The sequence below is a fragment of the Tenrec ecaudatus genome, chromosome 6, assembly GCF_050624435.1.
Source record: "Tenrec ecaudatus isolate mTenEca1 chromosome 6, mTenEca1.hap1, whole genome shotgun sequence".
In the NCBI taxonomy this organism is placed as follows: Eukaryota; Metazoa; Chordata; class Mammalia; order Afrosoricida; family Tenrecidae; genus Tenrec; species Tenrec ecaudatus.
Genome location: NC_134535.1, coordinates 47,798,190 through 47,822,107, shown reverse-complemented (window position 1 = coordinate 47,822,107; position 23,918 = coordinate 47,798,190). Strand labels below are relative to the sequence as shown.

The 23,918-nt window shown below is 38.4% G+C and overlaps 1 protein-coding gene across 7 annotated transcripts in view; it reads right to left on the bottom strand.

Annotated features, from left to right (window-relative positions):
- Positions 1 to 23,918, bottom strand: part of PPFIA2 (PPFI scaffold protein A2) — a 490,478-nt gene that overhangs the window by 203,355 nt on the left and 263,205 nt on the right. For all 7 annotated transcript variants that reach the window (XM_075552747.1, XM_075552748.1, XM_075552744.1 and 4 more), the window contains one exon: positions 10,417 to 10,518. In XM_075552747.1, coding sequence (XP_075408862.1) covers positions 10,417 to 10,518 — 102 coding nt within the window. The remainder of the gene's footprint in view (positions 1 to 10,416; positions 10,519 to 23,918) is intronic.

The window sequence follows — 23,918 nt, the reverse complement described above, 5'->3', positions numbered from 1 at the left end:
TACCTATCAGGGCGTTTGCTCTTGATTTGTTCTCTGCCTACAACATTCTTTCAACTCTACTTGAACTCAACTTCTGTTTCATGCTTTTACTAAAATGTCACATTTCCGCAAAGCTTTCCTTGATCACTACACCCATTTAATATTTCCTTTTAGCTTTATTTTTTCCTTGTTAGTAGTTTCCCCTTGTCTGGTGTACATATTTAAAGAGCCCTGATGGTGTGGCTAGATAGATATGAGACTGCTAACCACACAGGCTGGTGGTTTACAGTACTGTCTGTTCTGTGGGAAAAGAAGAGGCTTCATGTTCCTATAAATAGTTAAAGAAAACACATAAGATGTCACTATGAGTCAGAATTGCCACTGCAGCAGCACATCTCTGAAATCTCTGAGCTACCACACTGGACGTCTAACTCCACGGTGACCATTATGCAGGTGGATCTAAGTCCCCAGGAGCCCTATTCTCTAACCATTCAGATCAAATCTCAGACACGATAGTGCTGAAGGCATTTTAAAGGGAGATCGTTCATTCCTTACCTGTTTGAGTCATCCTTGAGCTACCACTGACCCATACTGCCTTATGAGGACTGACAAAGTTTTAGGAATTCTATTAGCTGGTGACTAAGCAGAGCTGCTATTTAAATATAAATTATATAATTTACCATTAAATATGCTACAAGCAATAAGTATTACCTCGTGGGAGATGATATACAGATGGAATATTAGCATATGAAAATATGTTCAGCAGCGTATGTCGTGAAGTAATTGAAAATTAAAATAAAGGTGAAGTACCTGGAACCACCTATTAGAATGGGAAAATACAAAATACCGATAACACCAAATATTGGTAAGGATACAAAACAAGAACTCTTGGAAGGACCAGTTAATGGTATCAAAATCCAAACTCAGTGCCATTCAGTCCATCTGACGCCAACTCATAGCGTCCCAGGACTCTACAGGAACAGCAAGCTCCGTTGGCCACCCTCATAACACCTGGTGATTCCAAAGAGCAGGCTCTGTGGTTAGCAGCCCAGACCATAACTATTACTCCACCAAGGCTCCTAGTAAATGGTACAAACACACTTTTTAAAAGTCTGGCAATTTCTTACACAGCTCAACGTGGTCTTACTAGTCAATTCAGCAATTGCCCTATTAAGGATTTACCTAAATGAGGTAAAGACTCATGGTCAAACAAAATAAAAAATTTATTGCAGCTCTACACACAGTTTCAAAAAATGGAATGAAATGAAACTGTTCTACAATGAGTGAAAGGATAAACAAACTGCAACATATTCAAATTATACATTTTACTCTGCCATAAAAATGAGTTATCAAGCCAGATAAAGACATGAACCACGGATATAAGAGCAGCCTGACTAAAGTCACTCCATTCTCTTCTCTTGGGCATAACCTCCCTGTTCAGCTCACTCCGGTATGTTCTCAGAAAACCTACACTCTACCCTGTGTGCCCAGAACCAGCATGTGTTCCTAATCTTGCTATATTTTACTTTTGTAACACCTACTTGCTGTGGTAGAAAGTCTAAAACCTGCTTGCTCTGGTGGAATGTCCCTAACGAACGAGCTAACTTGGATGTGGTTGTAGCCTTTATAAACCCACGTGTAAGGGCTTTGACCATAGTCACCTAGAGAGACGCTTTCAGCTTCCCCAAATCCAACCAGCTGAGAAAGGACTTTTCTAAATCTCTTGACTTACAGTGCTCATCATTTACTTGAATCCACAACACTGACATTGAGTCAATTCCGATCCATAGCAACTCTACATAGGGTTTTTGAAGCTATAAATCTTTTCAGGAGCACAACTTCAGGCTTGGGATTTCTAACATGTGATACAATAAGAATGATGTAATAAGAATGATATTCAGATACCATTTCTGAATATTTCCTTTAAAGATTCTAAATTAAGATCCTGATAAAAAATTCTAAATAAAAATCCTGATCAAAAGAGAAAATAGGCTTTCAATTCTCTTGAAATGTGGATTTAATGGTGTCATTGATGTTAGGGTAACCCCTAAAAATTGTCCTAAAATAATCTTTAAACTTTAAAACTAAATCTATAATATACCCTGAAGTTGTATCTAAGTCAAACAATAGTTTATTTCACAGGTAAATAATTTTGCACTTATTAGCACTGTTTATATGGGATAAAACTGAGGCCAGCAGCCAGTAAAAGTAGACAGGAAAGTGAGGGTCATTAACTCCCTCTGGTGATGATGGAGGAGGATTACTAAGGAAAAAGGGGGGAGACTAGTTGCCCACCTTGAATGATTTCATCAATGTCATTAAATCTTACAGGTTGAAACTGTGGAGTTTATGCATGAGGGTAATTCAAAAAGAATTGTTACAAAACAATAGAAACCTTTATTTAAAAGGCATATCAATTTTGAAGCTATGATTTACCCACATACTCTCCATCTAATTCTATACACTTCTGAGTTGGTGTTTTTATCTCTCTAACATTTCCCTAAAGAATTCTGCAGTATCCAATTTTTACTGTGCAAAAAATAACAGTGTTGGTATCCTTCCAGGATTCAAGTGATGCTACTTTTCAATGTTCCTTGCATGTGGGAGTATATAACTTTCTTATTAACACAAAACAAATTCAAGGGTTAGAATACCTTGATCTATCTTGAATACTTCTCAATATCACAAAATATACTAAAATATATGCATTTAATAGCCATTTGTTATCTAACCTAGAAAAGTTGCCAAAATTGTCCTCAAGTTTATGTTTCTATGGCCTTTAAAGTTGTAAACATTAAATATTAAATAAAATTAAGAATGTATAAATAAATAAAAATACAAAAGGAGGAACATATATGTGATATTACTAACAACAAGGTCATTGGAAATTTTTATTGGAAGCTACAACTGGAAAGCATTCTTTTTTGTATACTCAAAGGATTGTAGGTGTGGTAGTCCGGGTAGACTAGAGAGACAAATTAATAGACACTCATATGTATGCACAAGAGCAATTGAATATTGACTAGACATCCCAGCCCTGTCCAAATCAAGTCCATAAGATATTAGCCCATATGCCCTATAACAATCTATAAATTCCTCTTCAGACTCACAAAACACATGCAATGACGCTGAATGCAGGTAGATTACAGGAAATTGGGTGCAAAGTCTTGTGGATCCAGTGGCTTTAGAGGCATCTCAGAGCTGTCAGGGGTCTTCATTTGGCGCCTTCAACTCCAGGGCTCTAGTGTAGCTCCATGTGTCATGTCAGCACGCATGTTTTGCAGGGAGTGAGTGTGTGTCCCACCTCTAGTAAGCTATTTATCTCCTTAGCTCTTTCAAATGAAGTCATCAAGCTGCAACCTGATTAACATGCTAAAGTCCACCACTTCACTCTTAAGAATCAAATTGACAACAGATTACATAACTACCACAGCAGGAAACATGTGAGTGGCAATTAAGCTTTGCTGGAATTCACTGTAGAGATGCATAGTCTATAGACACGCATACATGCACATTATATATGTGTGTGTGCATATGTGTGCTTGTATGTCGACTCCCCACTTAATGACATCATTAGGTTCTAATGACTAGGTCTTATGTGCAAATAGACATTATGAGAAAATGGAGAATAACTATATCAGATTACAAAATAGAGGTCGATTACATCATTACACAATGGCAAATAACATGAATGCCAAACCATTGAGAACCACAGCCTAGCCAGGTGACGTTATTCTTGTCTCGACTTGGCATGAGTTACTGCCAAGATATACATTGTTAATTCACAAAATAATCAGAAAATAGTAGCTATTCTAATATTGTGATGAATAAGAAATACAAGATAACAACATAGTTGATAGGTAAGAAATGGGTGTGTATACACACATATACAAGTGGACACACATCATCAGATTTTTAAATTGAATTCTGCCTGGAAAAATAAGATGGCTTATGTAATATAAATCATTTATATTATAATAATTTTGTGATTTTTCTAAACTTGCAAATCTTTCGGCTAGATCTGATTTCAACATACTCTTGTGAGCAATTGAAAATGTTGTTCCGGTAAAAATATATTCTGTCCTATAAACTAATTCACCGGAACTATTATGGTCACATATATCAAAACAAATAAACAAACAAACTCACTGCCATGGAGTGGATGCTAACTCATAGTGACCCAATAGGACTGAGTGCCACTGCCTCTGTGGGTTTCTAAGATGGAAACTCTTCACAAGAGCAGAAAACCCTGATGTCCTTCCATGGAGTGGCTGGCCGCTTTGAACTGCTAATCCTATGGATAACACCCAACATGTCACCACCTTGCCACTGGGACTCCATGGTCACAAATATAAATGCTGAAAATTAGAACTTCAAAACTGTTTGTTTCATGCTAGCTCTCTCACCACATTTTCATCCTCCAATTATCGTTAAAAATCACTAGGGATTTTTATATACACATGTGCTTCTCAAACAAAAATAGCTCCTGGGAGGACATGTGTCTTTACTCATTCACACTTGGGAATGTAATTACCATATCCTACCACAGTGCTTTCATACATATGTATACAGGCACACCCAAATGGCTTAATATATGCTTTCAGATACTAGTGCCCCCTCTTTGGAAATGAGTTGTATATTCTACTCATTGAGGAAATATGTTGGGAAGATATTATTAGCTTGGGTAGGCAGAGGTTTGTCAAGAATGGAAAATTATTCTTTAGTAATGGCAGATATTTGGCTCCATCTGAACATTATAAATATAGTTTTGGGGCTCAAAATAAAAATGAGGGCATGATAAGGAACATTCTAAATGTAACTAAGTATTTCTCTTTTAGTTGATTACTCATGGGAGGAAAGTCCAAAAGAAAACTGATATTCAACACTGATATGAGAACTTGCTTAGGAATCATTTACTTCTTTTTAATTTATAATTATATAATTTATTTATAATTAAGACTGGTTAAAAATACCATAATTTTTTCAAAAATTTTTTTCCAAAATATTGTTATTTACAACGATATTCTAAAGTATTGTCAAGAGTATTAACCATACATTACAATTTTTCCGTCATAAACACATTTCCAACAATTCTAACTGAAAGTGAAATACTCTAAAGAAGTCTGTACAGCAGATTCATCCAATGGACCACATTGTTTGATCTCATGATTATTGCTTCTGTGACCATCGATTGTGGATCCAAACAAGACAAAACTCCTTGACAATTTCAACTTTTTCACTATTTATCATGATGCTATCTATTGGCCCATTTGTGAGGATTTCGAACTTCTTGAAATTGAATTGTAACGCAGACTGAAGGCTGCAATCCTAGATTCTCATTAGCTCACTTTTAGCAAGCAAAGTTACGTTACATGGACATTGTGGGTTGTTAGTAAGCTTTCCTCCAATCCTGAGTCCACATTTTTTCATGTAATCCATCTTCTCTGATTATTTACTCAATATATAGGTCAACTATATATGGTGAGAGGAGGCAACGCTGATGCACACCATTCCAGATCTTAAACCACACAGTATTCCCCTGTTCTGCTGTCATAACTGCCTCTTGATCTTGGTACAAGTTCCGCATACGCATAATGAAGTGTTCTGAAAAGGCTATCCACAGTTCGTTGACATTACTGATAGTAGGGACCACTTATTTTCTAAAATTAATGAGCCTCCATAAGACTCAGACTCTCTGGGAAATACAAATGATTAATGCACTCAGATGCTCATCAGATGTGGATGTTTGAGTCCATCCCATGTACACCGCAGAAGAAACTGCTTAGCACTCTCCTACCAGAACACTGTCCTTAAGAACCCCACAGAGTACAGTTCGGCTTTGATTGAGATGGGGTCGCTATGAATTAGGATGGACTCAGTAGCCACTGGTAGATAAATCAGGATAATTTTAAGAATTCCAAATTACGTTTGGTGGGTTTCTCCATTGACAGCATATGGTAATTAAAAAATCAAGCTTTTGTAAGTTTCTATAAATATTCACCATAATTTCGAATATTTCTACGTTTGTATCCATAATTCAGGTGCTAGTTTGTTGTCTATGGTGGCTTAAGTGTTGTTGTGATGCTAAACGAGATAAGATGGCACAAATATTTCAAATACCAATGAGGCCACCTATGGAGACTTGACCAGAGGACTGCTTCTACATTAAGAGCAACCAAGAAGAAAGTGGAAGAGGCAGTTCACTTTGGGGGCCTGGGTTGTTATTGGGCACCATCAGGCCAAACCTGGCTCATCGGGGCCCAACATACAACAACATGCAACAGTGCCCGGGCCTGTGACATCCTCACATTGCCACTATGTTTGAGTCAAGCTGCCTCTGGAAGGGTCTTCATTTTTATAATCCTCTACTTCACCACGTCTGATGTCTTTTCTCCTGGGACTGGTATCCAAAGTATATGATCCTTGCATCTAAGGAGAGTTCTGTCTTGAAATCTGTGCTGAAAGAAGTACAGCCAGAGAGCTCTTTAGAAGAGAGGATGATCAATCCTAAACTCATGTACTTTGACATGTTGTCGGGAGCAATACGTCTCTGGCAAAGGTAGATGCAATGAGCTCACACACAATAACGGTGAGGTTGGCACAGACCTAGGCAGAATTTCTGTCTGCTCTGCATAGGGTTACAATGAGTCGCTGAGCAAGTTTCACAGGCATCTCAAACAAAAACAGCAACGACACCTTTTCATAATCATAACTATAACATATGACTTTATTTGGATGCCAGAAAATTAATTACCTGATGCAACTAGGTTTGAGGGAAACTTGAGTGATTATCTTCATTTTGCTGTTCATTCACATTTCTGAGCTAGGGTCAGGTGATAGTAATAAATGCAACGAACGTGATAAACGACCCCACGATTCAGCACTGACATCAGACTAAGGACCTGGCATATTACTTTGTAAGAAAATGAATCAAGGCAGCTATTTGAACAGAATTGGACCGCACGACTGAAATTTGAACAAACTCTGCTCTCCCTAATTGCATTGCTTTCCACTAACCTTTTCCACCACCAAGAGGCGACTTTAAACATGTAGACTGGGGTTCAGCCCAGGAGCAATTTTCCTGGGTGCCATGTATAATTCATGTGGCTTGAGGGCCGGGGAGGGATTTAGCCTAATAGATGCTTCTTCAGTAAAGTGGAGATAAAAGAATGGCTGAGCCAGAACACTTGCATATGTGGGTCAGGCAAACAGGACTGGGTTCCACTGCTCATAGAAAGGCAGGCAATTGGGTCAAGCACATACACCATGGGAGAAAGGCCAGAAAAACTACTTTCCAAACATAAGAGAAGGGAAATTCTGTGCCTTGCAGTTCTAGTCTGGCATACAGGGCATCATCATGGATTAAAATCAACTCTGTGGCACCTGATTTTAAATACACAATAATGCTCAGATGAAGCATACTTTCTCAAAAATTGAAAAAATTGATGTTTTAGCGGAAGCTTCATGAATGATGTTTAGTGTTTATGTGTGTATATGCTTATAACCATTCAACTCCACTGACAGTTCAATTTTCTATTCTAGAGGAGTTATAAAATTATTCAAATAGCATTGTGCAAAGGAGCCCTTCCTGGTCTAATGTTCTTGATGATGCTCCAAGTGAGCACAAGGGACTGCATCGCCCTAGAGGTATCTTGAGGGAGTTTCTGTGTTTTTCATCTCAGTTCATAAAGATATGCCAACTACTCAGTTTGGAAAGATGCATACGCTTAGGAGAACATTGTGAACTGGGACACCCAGTTCAATGCTCAACTTGTTCACATCTTACACCAATAAGTATGTCTCTAAATATGAATAGGAAAGATAGGTAATTGTTTATCATAAGAAAAACTCAGTATGAAGAAAGAGAAACTATTATACAAATAAGAAGAAATATTATATTTAGCCATACTAAATAATGTATTCAGGGGGAGGAGAGAGGATGAATTCGGCCCAATTTCAGCTCTGGATTTTCTTGAGGTTGGGGGAGAGTGAGAGTGGGCTATATAACTTAAATATGTGTTACACAATCAATATTCTGTACAAGGAAAGTTTCATAAATCTGTTTTTCTTTAAATATGCTGCAGAAAAAAGCATCCACATCATTGCTTTACAGAAAGTAGAAAAGGTTTTCCAAATAAATTAATATTTTCAAAATAAATATGGTACTTAAAATGAGTGGCTCTGCTCTCTGCTGTCTTTGAGGAACTTAGTGCTGGCATTTTCCTCAATTAGACTTCTGAACGTGCACTGCAAAGGTCTCATGCCTTACTTTTCTGTTGTCCAGGGACACTAACCACTCACACGTCTGAGCTCTGTGGGGTTCTAGGAGGGAAATAGCCAATTTTTGTTCTTGTCAAAACTTCTAGTTCTCTGAAATGACTTACCAGCAAGAAGAAACACAAAGCACTTCAAACTGACTCACAGGCAATAATGTGAGCTTTAGCAATATTTCACTTCCTTCGTGGATAGATCTAGGCTGTTGGTGGCTTCCTGACAAAGTCTTTCTTTCCAATTGTGCAACTTCAGACAAGTTATCTGCCCTTTATAAGTTTAGTTACCTCATCTGTGAAATGGGGTGATTAGACCATCTAATGAATGGTGCCGTGGAAAAGAGTGACAGACACAAAGAAACATCGAACAGAGAAGTCTGGTACATGGCATATGGATTAATTGGAAGTAATGTTTCTAGCTTTCTCTTCCTATTTCTATATTTGTCAGTTGTGCTGTAATAGGGAAAGATAGCCTGAGACATTAAAAGAGTAAATAGGGGAATCTGAAGGCACTATCAATGTCAAGGCAGAAATACACTTTAGATTTGCAGAGTTAAACAACGTAAGCGAAAATCAGAAGCGGGAGAATACAGCATGACGGAGAAGAACAAGAAGTCATCAGTGGTCCTTTCCAACGTGACGGGAGCTGCCCTGGCTGCGCCCTATTTGAGACAATATCTGTGACCACCGCTAGCTCAGCAAAGATTCAGTGCAAACAATTCATTGTGTTCACAGTGTGTAACTTATTTTCCTCATAATAGAAGATCCTGATGAATAAGGATATACATGGCATGTGATGTTGTAGCCAGCACGCATACAGGGCTTCCTCTCAGAGGCGCAAGCACACCGTTTGTGAAGCTGCATTTTGCATTACTCTCCAAGGCCCTGCATAAAAAGCCAGATGATTTCCATTTTCTCAGTATTGACCTCTTATATCCAAATATGACAACATATTTTGCATACACTATGTGTTTAAATTGAACTCATATATAGGCAAAACAATGGTTACTTTTAGGTAAAAAGCTATACTTACCTCTGGCTAATGTGGCAATTTATATTTCTTATGAAAATTGGTGGCTTTTTCTCTTAAACAACAGGAACCCTGGTGGCTCAGTGGATACAAGTTGAGCTATTACCATAAGATCAGCAGTTCGGAACCACCTGCTGCTCTGCAGGAGAGATGAGGCTTTCTACTCTCCTAAAGAATTACCATCTTGGGAGTCCACAGAGCCAGTTCTATCCTGTCCTATAGGGTCATTATGAGTCTACATCGACCGATGGTGGTGACTTTGTTTTTCTCTTGAACAATACATTACAGCAACTTCAATCAGATTCTGAATTTTAATGTTATCTGTAATGTTAACATAGCAAGCTCTGTGAGTGATAGAAAACATGGATTCTACCAAAATATCAGAACTGGAAGTCCTTTAGTACCCTTCTAAAATATAAAAGACAAGCCTCTTTTGGATGCTGTATTAAAGATCTGTTCAATGGTTTCTAATTTCTTGGATTTTCTTTCTTCTTTTGCTAAGAACTGTTTGTGCAGGGGCAGAGTGGAGATAAGTGTTCAGTTTATCTTTTCAGCATTCCATAGTTGAAATTCTATTTTCATTGCCAACTCCATTCAATAAAGCATGCCTTTCCAGACCCGGTGTGCCAGTTCCAAAGTCTGAAACCCATTACTGACATCGAATCCTTCTTTGCTTCATCTAAAGAAAGCCCAGAATAAAGTAGGAACATTTTCTACAGCAACATAGTGATTTAGTATCTGACGCTATATTTTAAGTTTTCTGTCTTGTTTTGAATCATCATGCAGCATATCCTAATTTACTGTAATCAACTATGATTTATATTTGCATAAACACTTGCTACATTTAAAAAATGCTTCTTATTTTTATGCATTCAGCGGAACTACTCCTACTTTCTGCCAATGGGTCAATTCTGACCCATACCTCCCACAGAAGACACACTAGCACCGTCCCTTTGAGATTCTGAAGCTCCATCTCTTAGCGGAGTGCAAGGCCTCATCCTTCTCCCAGGTGTGGCTGGTGAGTTCAAACTGCCCACCTTGGTTCCCAGCCAAACACATCGCCCACTGTGCCACCAGGGCCTCTCAGGCTGAAGGACAGATGCATGTCTTTCCGAGCAACGGTAGTCTTGCACTTACTCTTGTGTTGTTTCTTTCAGCTTTCAGTTCAGAGATTTCTTCTTCCTTTTCTAGAAGTTGTTCTCTGCAGGCATTTAATTCTTTTGTCAGTGCAGCAAATTCCTGAAAGGAAAACACATATATTTGAAGAGTTCTTCGCTCATGTTAAAATGATATATTTCTTCAGGAAGAGAAAATTCAAGATATGACTTTTGATTAAAAAGAAAGGAAAACACCTAGTTGGCTGGTGAATATAAGCATTGTTTTAAGTAAAACGCTTTATTTCATTGTTATGAAAGTGCTTTTCCAATTGTTCAATATATGCAATTATACTATAATATCCTGTTTAGATGATTGCCTAAAATATTATCAAATATGTTTACCAGCAAGTATCACAATTTATTTAACATTAATATGATCTCTCTCTCTCTCTCTCTCTCTCTCTCTCTCTCTCTCTCTCTCTCTCTCTCTCTCTCTCTCTCTCTCTCTGTCTCTCTCTCTGCCACGGAGTCAATGCTGACTCATAACAACTCTTGTGGGTTTATGAGACTGTAACTGTTCACGGGAGTACAACCTCCAGTCTTTCTCCCACGGAGCGGCTGGTGACTTTGAACTGCTGACCGTGTGGATAGCAGCTCAAACAATAACCACTGTGCCACCAGGGCTCCAATAACATTGCCGGGATGGTTAAACTTTGGATAATTATATGAATGTCTTTAACAATCTTATACTTTCAGTTCTACGTAATAATATTGAGTACAGTAAACCATAGAAATACGAAGCAATACAAACTTCTATTTAGAGATTAAGAAGTTGTTTTTTTCCACTAACAAGATAAAGAAAGAGAATGTACCAATCTCATAAAATAGTAAATGCATCTAAGATGCTCTAACATTATCTAAGACTGTCATTTATGTGTGTATTCCTGTCTTTTCCAATCACATGTAAGTTCTGCGTGAACATAAGCTTTAGTTGACTTTTTCACTTCCATTTTCTGTGTCTGACACTTAGTAGATGCTCAACTGATATCATTTTCCATAAGTAATAATGGTCATATGGTCTAATGGTCTAAAAATGCCGGTTTAAAGTAATTGTTTCTTCTCGTAGTAAATGAAGATTTCTCCTCATAGAGAGGTGATATATAGAGCTATTCTTACCCCCTAGGATGAGAATTTGGACACAAAATAGATTTCATTATAAGACAAAGATCTTTAATTATTCTTCTATTCTTGCGTATAAACCAATATTTATTAAAAACAAAATGGAAGATAGTAGAAAACACTGTAATGTCAGTGAACTCTTTAGAGTGAGCCGCAGTAATAAAGTCAGTGTCTGTGAAACCCTTTACGTATTGGGGAGAACTTGGCCGTAGGCGGAGCAAGTACTGTCAGAAGATCACAAGGCGCAAAGGCAGTCATGGAAGACAGATTTGGTTAACCTCACCTCCAGGACAGCACAGTTATAGAAGCTTTCATGAGCATGTTGATGATGAATGCTAGGAAATGTTTAGAGTTTATATTTTGTTTGCTTTAAACCACTTATTTTGCTGAGTTTCTCTGGGTGGCTTTAGCCCAAGTGGGTACTTCAAAGACCTCAGAGGAGACACGTGGGCTCGGAATCAAGCTGAAAGAGAGCATTGTTACATCTGGGTATAACTACCAGTGAATATGTTTCTCCCTTGATTGCTGTCTACTTGGTAAAACTCTCTGAGCATATTGTTTAAATGGGAAATGGAAATAAACAAAAATAGGGGGGTGGGAAGAAAGTCTGGAAAAAAGTGAATTGTTTATATAAACTGTTTGATTTTGGAAGAGAAAGGAACACAAGGAAGTGGAAGTCTAAAATTCCTAATACACAAGGGTAAGTAAAAGCACACTGCTGTAAGAATACAGTTAACAGGTGTGCAGGTTTATTCCAACCAAAGGATTGTTTCCACATATATGCGTATTCAGTTCTCTCAATAATACACTGTCTCAGTCTCAGTAGGATACTTTCAAATAAGGTCCGATCAAAATAGTGACGTCTGAGGCGATTCGCTGGACCAGTTATATGTAAGGCAAAAAGGTCAGGACACAACGTTATGGTGACTGATTGTGGGGCTTTTAAAGGGACAACCTTGCCAGATTTTCTCAAGAACACAGGCTGATCATTAGGAGTTGTTATAAAAAAGTTTCAAGAAAATAAAAATAATAAAATCTGTAAAGCCAGGAAAGTTGCCCCGACAGTTTCTACCCCACCAGTTATTATTCCAAGGTAGGAAGGACTGTCCTATGAGTGTTCTGATACGAACCCTTATCTTGACCATTTGGACAACTTTGGTTCCTAAGCTGCAAGTGAAATTTAGGCGGAAGATGATTTGAGCGCCCTGAGGATGCCCCAAATCCTGTTGTGATATGAGATCAATTGAGAGCACATGCTTCCTGGGGAGGGGTAACCCACGGTCATGGAGGAGATTCCCGTTCACTGCAGCCCGATAGGTTAGACTAGAACCGACCCTCAGGAGCTCTGAGATCACAGCTCTTCACAGTGGTGGACAGCCTTGTCTTTCTCCAGAGGTGCAGGTGGGGAGTTTGAAGTACCCACCTTGCACTTAACTGCCCAACACTTAACCCATGGCACCCCCTCCAGGGTTACAGCAATGGCAACATTGTTGATTTTAGACAGATATTGAGGATACATAAAGAAACAATAGTTTTACATGTAAACTGTTTTTGTTGTTGGTCTTGTTTACTAAAACTTTCTATGCTTTTTTATTTACCCTTATATATAATATAGCCAATATAGTAATGTTACTGTTGCTGTTCGACTACTAATTTGGCAGTTTGAAGCACCCTAAAAACACCCTGGAATAAAGACTCAACAAACTGCTTCTGACAGGTCATAGCCTGGAACCCCCCCCCCCCCCCCCGAGCACACACACATTAAGCACCCATGGGGTTGTCAGAATGAGTCAGAACCAATTAGGCAGCAATGAGCAACAACATGCCGTATTTTGAGTATGAGGATGCTGAAGCAGAGTCTGAATGAATTGCTCAAGCTAGAAAGTGGTATCAGGTAAAAAAAATGAACAAACCTCTCAGAATCCAATGAATATACTCGAGTCTCTTCAGCATCACCTCTCTCTCCCTGCAAATGCACATTAAGTTTCTCAACAGTCCAGATGTACACTACTAATAGCTGCCCCTCCATTGATGAGCACCCACCATACGATAGACCCTGTGCTAGGGTCAAAGGTGTAAAGCTAATTTAGATATAGTTGCCACACTTGACCTTCGGAATCTTCAGAATTCATGTTGAGATCCACAGGTTGTTTCCATCAATATTAAGCCCTCAAAACCCAACCACACAACCCCCCCCCCCCCCCGCCCACACACACACAAATTACCATGTGCTCTTTAAGATACTGGTTTAATTTACAAATGATTCTTTCCCATTCTAAAGGCTCCATTTTATGAGGTCTATTTGGATGTGTACTGACCCCAATTTCTCTTTCTTTTTCCATCTCCAGCCTTTCCACTTTCCCGTCTCTCTCCTTCTACTCTATTTAATCCATACTACCTGAAATTCCCTTGCTCATTCTCGCTGCCTAACTAATTATTTTTAAACCGTCAGCTTGACTCTTCAATAATATCTTGATCAAATCTGCCAATGCAATTAACCCTCATATTTATAATTGAATTATGGATTTTCTGTTAGAAGTAAATATGACCCTTGAGAGGGATGCTTTCTTTGTACAAATAAATCATTGTTATAAGACTAAAGGAATGGTTGCATTTCCTTACACTTTTTTAATATCAAAATATTTTTTAATCTAACAATAATTAGAGTTTTCCCCTAAATTGAAGGTCTTTGGAATTTACTCTATATTACAATATTTTATTCTTTCTACTTTGTGGCACTGTATTATATTTGACCTATCATTCAATTGACTGTTTATTAAACTGTGTTTGCTTGCATGTTACAATGGTGCTGGAAGCTTTGCCACTGGTATTAACTGCCAGTAAGACAGGTTTCCAAAGAGCTTCCTGCCTACGACAGATTATGAAGAAGGACAAAGGCCCCCTCGAGGCTGTTATGAATTATGAAGCATTATGTGACATAGGGCTAAAAGATGAACACCAACGAAGATGAAAGGCACTCAGCATACTTCTCAAAATGAAAAGAGACAGCTGAAGCATCCACAATCAGAATGTGCAGTATATGAAGTATGAATCTAGGAAAAGTGGAAGCCATCAAAAGTGAAATGGAACTCATAAGAGTGATACTCTAGGAGCTGAATGGCCTAGTATTGGCGATTCTGATTTAGAGAACTATTGACTGCACCAGGGATGACAAATTACAGAGAAATGCCATCCCCTTCTTCATCACAAGCGCTTTGCATGATCTGTCCTGAAGCGTAACGCTATCGGTGAAAGGATAATATCCGTATGCATGTACAGAAGATCAGTTACTGTGATAGTCAAATGTCTATGGACAGAATTAAATCCAAGGGTTAATAAAGTAATTATTCTAATATCTGCAGTCTGAAATTGATCAAACATGTAATTAAGATGAAATAAAAAATTGTCCTCGTCCCTAGGTCACACAGGCGATCTAAGTGTGTCCTTAAGAATCTGTAGATAAGTTGGATTACATCGTTAAATCTAGTTCTCCCTCCGCCTTGGCAGCGTGGGCTAAGCACTCGGCTGCTCGCTGGAAGGAGGCGATCTGGTCTCCCTGGCAGTGGCAAGGAGGAGTGATGGGCAGCCGTTCCTTTGGGGCAGTTCTACTCTGACTTACAGGGTGGCTGTGAACTGGCATTGACTCCCTGGGCTTCTCTAGCGCTCCCGTCCTAAAGGAGACGTGGCGACTGTTCACGCATGGGTGGCACCTGAAACGCTGGCCCTTCCTCACCCTTCCGGTCTGGAACGGAACTCACCTCTGTGGTTCAGGACAACGCTCAGCAGGGTTAAGAGAGCAGGAGGAGCCAGGGAACGGGAAACACAGGGAGAACGTAGGATACCTGATGTCACATTTTGATTATGGGGATTGCAATCAATGGGGTGACGCAAAATGTGTATGAACTGTTGAATGGAAAACGGATCTATTACAGAAATCTTCACCCAAATCACAATTAAAAAAAAAATCTTCAGCAACCGAAGTTTGAATGCGTGACCTTGCAGTTAGCAGTGCACTGCTGACCGGGCCCCTTAAGACCCGCACGAGTAGATGGCCCTGCCAGTGCAGATGCCAGCGCAGAGCATGCTATCACTGGGCTTCCCTTGCTAACTGACGTCTGCACTAAGGGCAAACCTCAGTAATTCAAATGTCTGCCTAGTTCTAAAGTTGTCCCCCATCAGTTTCAAACACACAAACAATAAAAGCTCTTCTGGTCCTTTTTCCCCCTTTCAAGTGCTATTTCCCTAGTGAAAAACCATGGCAAAGTACAAATTCACCGCTTCGCTGGCTGCTACCGGCTACAGCAGTACTCTGGGCTTTCTCTCTCTTCTCGTGCCTCTTTCCACCTGGTGAATCACCCTAGCCGATCAGGAGACTCATCTTCGAATGGATGTGGAACATCCTATTTGAAAACGTTTTCATTTTTTAAATCATTTTTTGTATTTAATATTAAATATAGATGGATTGAAATAGACTGTGAACTTCCCTGACTCACTTCAAGCGAATGCTTCTTGAGGAGGTTTATTAGGTTAAAAGGACATATTTTCTCATTAAATAAATGTTTGAAAGGTCTTGGTTTAATAGGTGAAGCCTCACTTCAGGAAAGTGGGTCAGAATAAGCTGTATGATAAGTGGCAATTTCAACCTTTTCATTTCAAGTCAATGACACCAGGCAGTCTCCAGAGTAACCTATGACAATTCAATTGTGATTCAAATATTATACTCTTTTTGTCTTTTAACTAACTCTACAGCATACAACCTCGTGTCTCACTTAATTAAAGAACTAAGAATGCTCTTATTTATGCAGTCATGTATTTGAGTACATACAGACTGAAGAATCATGAGTGCTAACCAGTCTGAAAAAAAAACAGAAAGAAAAAAATGAAAGAGCATATTTTAATTCAGCTTCATCAACACCACCAAATCACTGACAAACTTCAAGAATCTCTTTCTTCACACACACACACACACACACACACACACACACACACACTTTAAGTTCATTCTTTAAACTTCTAACATTTGTGCAAATAAAAAATATTAGCTACTTCAAAAAATGTTAAGTTGTGTCCTTGAGTTATGCTTTCAATTTACTATATTTTGATGTTTCCTCTTTTGAAAATTCTATTTGTATTACTCAGTGTAATGCATTGGGCGTTACATTTTTTTCTCTGTGTAGAACTGTGCATACATTTGCATGTATAAAATTATGCACCTCCTTTCCAGCACCATTGAATATTTTCAAAACAAATTAATAGGCATCTAAGATGTGGAAACAAAGCAACAAAAACACATGAATATTCCTTAAATGTTACACTATATGTATCTCAGAATATTAGTCCATGATAGTTTCACAAGACTCATTAGAAATGAACCTTTCGTTTGGAAATATGTGTATCACAGAAAATAATATCCTATCATTGAATACACACAATCATTGTGAAATATTCTGTTATGTAATCAAATATAGTAATGAATGACCTCTGCTATCATAATTACTTCTAGACTCACAAGAGTCCACGGAAAGCTGTCATATAAAATTACTGTGTGAAGCAGCCATGTCTCATGGTCATCCCGGGGCTAGACAGCCTGAAGCTAGAATCGCCTGCAGAACTAATTCAATGTGACAGACACAACGGGCTCAAAGTTTTCACTGAAATGGTTGAGCAAGGCTTCCCAACTGAAAGGAAATTGGAATTGAAACGCCATGCAAAACATATATTGTGCACCTCTAGATATTTATTTCCGAGTATTCTAAGTATTGTGTCTTTTTTATAAAAAATGAGTAGTAAAAACATGTTACTGTATCACAATGGCCTGGAAGAGGTAGATTTATTCAAATACAAGCATTCTATCAGAATCAACTTATGGTCACTGGGAACATTGGTACTTGGGAACTTTGGTTTCATATCCTGTAATCAATGTAACTAGAATCTTCCGGGAAGATGTTTGTGGAAACCAAACGGTGGTGGTATCAGGTTACCAGGCTCTCCTCACCACACTCAAGTCCCTCGCTTGTATCTGATGCCTGATCTCTTTCTTGATTTCAATTGTCAACATGTGCTTAGAGCACCCCTGAGTACGGGTGCACTTTAACTATAGCTTATGAGAGCTGATTTCACTTCATTGTTTAATCTTAGAGGGCAGACAGTGTCAAAATAGATCTGCTTGGGACATAACTTGAGGCAAGGCAACATTTTTCAGTACCCCAAATCTGGCTCCTTTGTGGGGCTGCCTGATGACTTCCATTGGCTCCATCAGATGCTGCGCAGTGTACAGCACCCTCACAGCTGTTTTCATGATGGCAACTAAAATTTAACTGAGAGTCACATAATTGAGACCTACTTAGATGAATCCTATTGTTAGTCTCACAGCCCTTTCAGGAAGCCTTGAATGGCAATCCTATACTGAAAGTCAAGGACTACAGGGTTACCGTCCAGAGTAAAATAACAAAAGAAGTGAGTCTACTCTGTCATCAATGTACTCTATCACTAGTGTGGAATGATCGGCCTCAATATGAAAACAGCACAGATACATGATACATTTTAAAGGAGAAAATGGCTTTTTTGTAAATTTGGGTCCCTTTGCTTTCGGTATATCCATGATGTCATAATGGTGATGTGCCAGGTTGTTAATTTAAAGGTTGGAGGTTCAAACCCATTGGTCACTCTGTGGGCAAAAAGTGAGAAATCTACACCCATCAGAATTACAGCCTTGAAAACCCTATAGGGTAGTTCCAATCTGCTTTAAAATATCACTGTAAGTCAGAAGCAACTCGAAGTCAACAGTGTGGGTTTGGTTTTGGAAAATAGAGCAGATAACCTTATCTTCTAAAAATGAGGCATAATATTTGTCTTATTAAAAATAAGATTTAATATTATGTAAATGGATACATAGAAGAATTCTTTATGTGTTATATTGTCTTCTTAAAAGCTGCCTAGAATACATTCCTATTATTCCCAAGAACTCATCTCCTATTATTTTCCCAGAACCTCTTTGATTTCTTTCAACCACCTTTACCCTGGGTCTGACACAATTCTCAGATGCTGTCTGGAGTCTGAGGTGTTATGAGAGCAACAGACAGTTGAAGTGTCTTCGTTCATTCCGTATGGTAGCTCCGGTGCCAGTGTGCCAACAGACAGTTGCAGTGTCTTCGTTCATTCCGCATGGTACCTCCGGTGCCAGTGTGCCTGAGGCCTAACTACTGACAGGTCGTGCTTGAATTCAGGGCAGAGGCCTTCTATGCGCTCCTTCTGGCTCTATCGCCATCTTTTTAAAGTCTCTCCTTCAAGTACGTAGACAACCTTTATTGACTAAAGACACCTCATTATCATGAACTCTTCATTTTACGGACATGACCACAAGAATGGGAATAATCATAGATGGTCTGGACTAAGACTGAATTTTCCCACATTATGATTCCTTCTTCCTTGTCCTGCTTCAGCCAGCACTTCCGCTTTTCTGTAGGCCAATTAATGATCTATTTCTGTTGTTGTTGTTGTTCCTGATGCATCTTTGTAAAGAGAAATATAGAGAATGGTGAAAAAATATATATGTAAATTATTGGTTGTGTTCTTGAAGCACTGAGAATTTGATTAAAGTCCATAATTCTAAATACATTAGCAAAATCACCTGGCCTAGCAAGCATTGCAGCAAGAGCATATCAGGGCTGAGTCATTGCCAAATGAAAAGTCTGTTAGTAAGAAAAGCCAATTTTCCACGGCTCTGACAGTGTAAACCAGGAGGCATGTTTGACAAGATGCTGCGTATTAATTAAAAAGGCTTTAGCATCTGCTTAGGTCCACCTGCCGTGGCATACACTCTCAGGCTCACAAAAAAAGGATTCACGCTGAATATTCCAATCTCCTAACATAGTCCAACAAAGCACTGTGTCTAAACAAAACCAAACCAAGTGTCTCTAGCAATCGGCAAGATTATAAATAGCTAACAAACCATTAGGGCTTCACACTGTTTACGATTCTCTGAGCCAGCCGGCTGTAGTGGGTGTTTCAGAACCTGGCCTTGTCTTGTCCATGGAGAAGGGCGCGGAAACGAGTCAGAAAGAGCTGCAAGGGCCATTTCGAACATCTCCTCCAGGAAGGAAGCCCACAGAGGCTTCTGGATCACAGCAGTGTGAAGGAGCAGAAACAATAATGACCTGGGATTGCTTACACTACGGGACATGATGCCACGGAATGTTCAACAATTTGATATCTTCTGAGTTCACGAACACGAAGGAATACACTGGCAATACTTGAATTTTCTGTTTAGTTTCCCAAAGAGTAGGAAATTGCCCTGGTGAGCTCCATGTGGATACTAAGTCTATTGGCAATCCTATTTTTCACTATAAATTAAAACATTATCATTTTAATTAATCTCCTCACTTCTAAAAGATGACTGCTTGTCTGTGTGGGTTTCCCCAGCTGTCAATATTTCCTGGGGGAAGACAGCATAGTCTAGTTCCTTGTGAGCAAGAGGCTGGTGGGTTTGATCCACTCAACATACAACAAGCAGTTCAAGGTCACCTAACAATACCCCAGGGTTCCTTAAAATAAGTAGATGCTTCTGTACATTTTCCTAGATATTTATTGTGGGAAAGACGCAGTCAATAAAGAAAATTACACTACAGTTCCCACTGTGTGTGATTAAAAACCACAATAAATTCAAATCTAGAGTGTTCAGTGTGCAAAGGGACAGTTCAATTCATTGCTGTGAGGGGAAAGGTAGAAGAAATCTGTGAGGTAATACTTGAAATATGAGCAAGAATTACCTGGGAAAAATGTAGGGTTATGTGTGAATTCATCACTGACCAAGACTCTTGAAAATATTGTACTAAGTGAAAGAATTCAGTTGTCAAGGACTTCATCTTAAAGAAAGAAAGTAGAAGAGTGATTATTTAGGGCTAAGAGAAATAGTTAAATAATTAAGGGTGATGAATAAGGCGTATGGGCTCTATTTTTGGAATAATGAAAATCATATAAAATGGATTGTGTTGATAGATAAACAACCCTGTGAATATACTAAAGTCACTGAATTGAATATTTGAAGTAAATGCATTCTATGAGATATATGGGTTATATCTCATTAGAACTGTTTTTATAAAGCGGTTCAGTGTGGAAGGAATGGAGAGTCAATAGTGTTCATTTGGTCAATGAGATAAAAAAAAAAATGACCGGGTTACTTCCATTATTAACTTCAGCCTCCTTCCTGAGGTTAGCACCAATCCAAGACATGGAAAAGACCACATTTCTGGACTCACCAGCCTATGGCACAGATTAAAGTTATCAAGATATTACCACCCTAGTGATTTTTTTCTCTTTAATAACCACTGTGTTTTCTTGTGAGCAGCCAATTATTTTCATTTCAGCAGTATATGTTTCTTGCTACCATTTGAAAAGTCCCCACTTTTTCCCTACTTTGATGTCTCCCTCCTGAAATAACAAAGACAACGAAACAAAGGGTGTGCTACAACAAACAGATGTGCTTTTCATCTATGCTAGTTTCCCTCCTCCTTCGAGAATGCTGTTCCTCACATCTAAGTATCTTAGTAGTCAGTACAGGAATTATTTTATGTCATGTTAGTAGTCAGTACAAGAATCTCAAAAGACTAATATGGAGGGCAGCAATTTGTAAAAGACATTTTACATGGTGAAAACGTTTGGAAAATTATTCACCAGCTTTCTGGGGCTTTTTGGCACTTATAAAAGTCTGCAAAGACTCAGAAAAACATTTAGGAATAATTTCTAACTTTCTTCTACTTACCATTGATCCCTGCCTTGCCACAGGGGTCTTTTCCAATGACTAGTCTGTCGAAGAGGGGAATATCACCCACCTTTCTGTTAGGTTTAATTACTAGTGATATTCCCTATAATAATGTATTATTAATATATTCATTATAAATCGAATATTGATTTGTCATTGGTAGTTTGAAATACTACAGCAGAGAATAATGGAATCATCAAATTATGTAACAACGTTATATGTAGAACATGGTGCTAAGTATAAACTGTACCCCAAACCAAAAAAACATGAAATAGTTCTAAATGCAGTTGAAAAAAACTCTACAAGTCATAGGCCTACCCATATTTATTACACAAGTGAAAGACACACTGAACAGGGAATTGCTAAATACTTACATGTGTATGAAGTTGTAGCTAGACATTAGAGTATTTATTTAAGTATTAGTGGATATTTGGTGGATATTTGGTGTCTTATACTGTCTGTCTACAGCTTTACCAAGGGAACCACAGGTGTATTGTCACTCCTCTTTTATAAAGAAAGATAACATAAAATAATCTTTTTTCTCCCCCTCAAAGCAGCTTCATAATACTACTTCATTTTGTACATTAAGCACTATATAACTTCAACTGCACTCATGAGGAATTCTATTTTCTCTCCTGTATGAAATTTTGAATATTTTATATCATCTTCAAAAAACAAATACTACTTATCCATAATCCAAGTTAAAACTTCCACTGCAATAACCTTCTTAAGTGAAGGACAGGTTAATGTATTCTCATTTATCCACATGCACACATTTTGTTAGATTATAGGGCTTTAAAATGTTTTATTTAAGCTAATATTGCTTTGTAAAATTGAAATATCTAATGGTGAAGCATATATTCAGATGTTCTCACTTTTATCTTTTGATGCTGAAATAGTTAGTTTAAGGATCTATTTCAAGAGGAGGACAATACTTTTTTTTTTTCGGGGGTGGGGGCACCTCAGCCAAATGCAGACACCAAATGTCTGACCCTGAGGCTCTGCCAGGAGGAGGAATTTGCTTCCTGAGGAGGAGAACGAGGCTGTAGCCACAAAGGAAGACAAAGTGGTTACGTTTCTGCCCGTTACATTTTCATTTAGTTTTACTGTAAACAACTCCAGATTTATAATATATAATGGCACTTGATCTCATTTTTAAAAATAATTGTTCTGAAATATAGCTTTTCCTTAAAACTGTGATTGTGTTTTTTTTGTTAATCATTTTATTGGGGGCTCAGACAACTCTTATCACAGTACATACATACATCCATTGTGTCAAGCACATTTGTACATTTGTTGCCCTCATCATTCTCAAAATATTTGCTTTCTGCTATAGCCCTTGATATCACCCTTGATAATTTATAAATTATTATAATTTTGTCATATCCTAACCTGTCTGACGTCTCCTTTCACCCACTTTTCTGTTGTCTGCTCCCCAGAGAGAGGTTATATGTAGAACCCTGTAATCGGTTCACCCTTTCTATCCCACTCTCCGGTGTCGCCACTCTCACCACTGGTCCTGAGGGACCATCACAAGTAGGCAAAATAAAATTACTGTTGTTAAACCCCTTCTTTCAAATTCCAAGGTGAGGTACAGAAGCAAAATTGTGTTCGTTTGTCCCAGTTGCTCTGAATTAACTACTCAACATCATGTGAATGGTGATATCTGCATTAGATTAGATACAAAACAGGGACTTTGGTTGGAAAATTCAAGACAGACACAAGACTTGGGAGCTACCTCTCATTTTTAATATTCCTCTCTGCCTTCTTCCTCTGGCTTTTTTGGTGGTTGGCCTTCCCACTAAAATAGAAGACAGGACGGCTTCATTCTAGTCGAATGGAGAACTCCCTTCCCCTCAATGGTAACTTCTGTGACAATCAGAGTCTTCGTTTGCTTGTGCTGTGCTGCTATCGTGCTTCTCAAAGTGAAGAAGAGATTTCACTGTTGTTTAAAATGCTTCTTATTAAACGATCCACTTTTAGTAATCAAAAGATTAAAGCAAATGAGTGCTTTACTGGTGAAAAAACAGTGGTTCTGCATTTATAAAAGCGGTTTTAATTCCCATTCCCTTCCGTCTTCTCTCACAAGTTCTTATTTCTTTTTCTTGTGCACCAAACCCCATCAACACTCAACCCCAAGTTTCCTCTTCCTGGGATCAGAGAATATATTTTAGGTACTCAAATATTCAAAATATGAGCATAAGTCAAAACGTATTGCTATGAAAACATAGAATTTATTTTTAAAAATCAAATTATGATGGGATTATTTATCACCATGTCTTCCATTTAAGTCTATACACAGATGAGGGGCAGGGGTTAATAGTTGTTCATACAACTGCCTTTTAATCCATGTACAGGTTCCACATGAGCACAGTGAAGTGTTCTAGAATTCCCATTCTTCTCAAGGTTGCCCATAGTTTATTATGGTCCACATGGTTGAATGCCTTGGCATCGTCAATAAAACACAAGTAAACATCTTTCTGGTTTTCTGTGCTTTCAGCCAAGATCAATGTGACATCAGCCATAAAATCTCTTTCTCTATTTCTTCCTTTGAATGTGACCTGAATTGCTCTCAGCTACCTGTCAATGTAGTGCTGCAATTG